This window comes from Trichosurus vulpecula, chromosome 3 (assembly GCF_011100635.1).
Source record: "Trichosurus vulpecula isolate mTriVul1 chromosome 3, mTriVul1.pri, whole genome shotgun sequence".
Lineage (NCBI taxonomy): Eukaryota > Metazoa > Chordata > Mammalia > Diprotodontia > Phalangeridae > Trichosurus > Trichosurus vulpecula.
In genome coordinates, this window is record NC_050575.1 from 242,982,891 (window position 1) to 242,984,546 (window position 1,656).

The 1,656-nt window shown below is 47.7% G+C and overlaps 1 protein-coding gene across 1 annotated transcript; it reads right to left on the reverse strand.

The window, feature by feature from the left end:
- Positions 1-234: 234 nt before the first annotated feature.
- Positions 235-1,303, reverse strand: LOC118843478 (coatomer subunit epsilon-like). The gene has a single exon (XM_036751130.1). It carries the CDS (start codon positions 1,274-1,276, stop codon positions 344-346), a length of 933 nt encoding a protein of 310 aa, XP_036607025.1. The 5' UTR covers positions 1,277-1,303; the 3' UTR covers positions 235-343.
- Positions 1,304-1,656: the final 353 nt, after the last annotated feature.

Below are 1,656 nucleotides of genomic sequence, written 5' to 3' on the forward strand. Positions count from 1 at the left end.
TTTTGGTCATGAGTTGACAAGACAAAAGCCTGGTTTCTAGAACTGGAGTATATATCATAGTAGGACCAACAATAAATTCAGTAAGTTCTTTATAAGGTTTTGTTTTTTTTTTTTACTGAAGAGCCTTTATTGGAAAAGGTGCTGTGGCCAGGAGCCTGATCCAGAGTCCTCAGAAGGAGCTGAGGGAAGCTGGAGAGAACCTGCAAGAAAGGACAAGCCTTTGGCTCTGAAAGTAATGGTCTTGCATGGAAAGCTGAGTGCTTTGCTTTGGGAAGAGTAGCCAGCCGAGGGAGTATTCTTCCTTTCTGGGGAAGGGGCCCTCCACAAATCCCTGTGGCCCTTCTCATGCACTCGGAGTGCACTGCAGAGCCAGCCGGTCAAAATCATTTTCCTTGCTCTGGTATTCTTTGATGAATGGGTGGGACCGGTGGGCATCTTTCAGTTGTGACAAGTATCTATTAGTGACCTCAGGGGCCTTCCCTAGGTGCTGGGACAAAACAATGAAGTTGATGAGGGTCTCTGGGTGGCTGCTGTCCTTGTCAAGTGCCTCTTGGAGAACTCCCTCTGCATCCTCCCATTTGCCCTGGGCCATATAGCAGGCTGCTTGGCCATTAAGTTGGAGCAGGGTGGAGGAGCACTTATCAGCCACCTCCTGAAAGATGTAGTAGGCATCCTGCAGCTTCTCACCACCCATGGCCAGATTGACCCAGGCAGTGGCCAGCTGTGTCAGAGTGGCATCCTCATCTTGCTCCTGCATCCTTTTTAGCTCCTTGCGGGCTAGGTCCAATCTGTCCAGTTTCAGGAGTATCTGCACAATCATGGCCATGCACTCCAAGCTCTCCCCCTGGTGCAATGTAGGCAGAGCAGCATCAGGGTTCTTGTCATGGAAATAGATGGAAGCAGCCATCAACAAGAAGGTCGTATTGGCCACATCAACGTTCTTTGCCATCTTTCGATCTAGGTCTGCAACAATTGCATCTCTCTGGCTTTCACTGGAAAGATAGTCTGCAAACATCCGTACGGCCTGGAGCTCTGGGGAGGAGTTGGCTTTGATCTCATCCAGTACCACGCCATACTTTCTCTGTGCGAGATAAGCTCTGTACAAGAAGACATCTCTTTCAACTTCTTTTTCTGGGCTGGAAAGCTTGACGCGCTGCGCCTCGTTGATGCACTGCTGGTAGCTGCCGATGTAGAAGGCGTTCTTCACGTCGAACAGCTCGTCCACCTCTCTGGGGCCGCCAGGGGCTGGCCCGGGACCAGGAGCCGGAGGAGCCATCTTGCTACCGACATGTCGACAGAGACGAGAAGCTATAAGGGTTTTTATATTTATATTCTCACTGCATGGAAGGAGAGGAATGGTTTTCAAATGTGGATTGACCAGAATTTAGACGTAGGCTTTAAGGGTCCTAACTCTAACCGTTGTAAGGTACAGAGCCAAGCAATGTATTGAGTGGACTATTATATTGTTGATTTGTTCTCATAGACTAAATTATCATCTCTATAAAGATGACTCCCAAATCTGTATATCCAGCCTTAGTCTCTCTCATGAGTTCTAGACCCACATCACCAAATTCTCTATTTGATATTTTAAATTGGTTATCTAATAGTCATCTCAAACTCAAGATATCCCAAGAATTCATCTTTCCCCCTAAACTT

Coding starts and splice junctions, on each gene's coding strand:
- LOC118843478 (XM_036751130.1), bottom strand. CDS start 1,276: ATGGCTCCTCCGGCTCCTGGTCCCGGGCCAGCCCCTGGCGGCCCCAGA.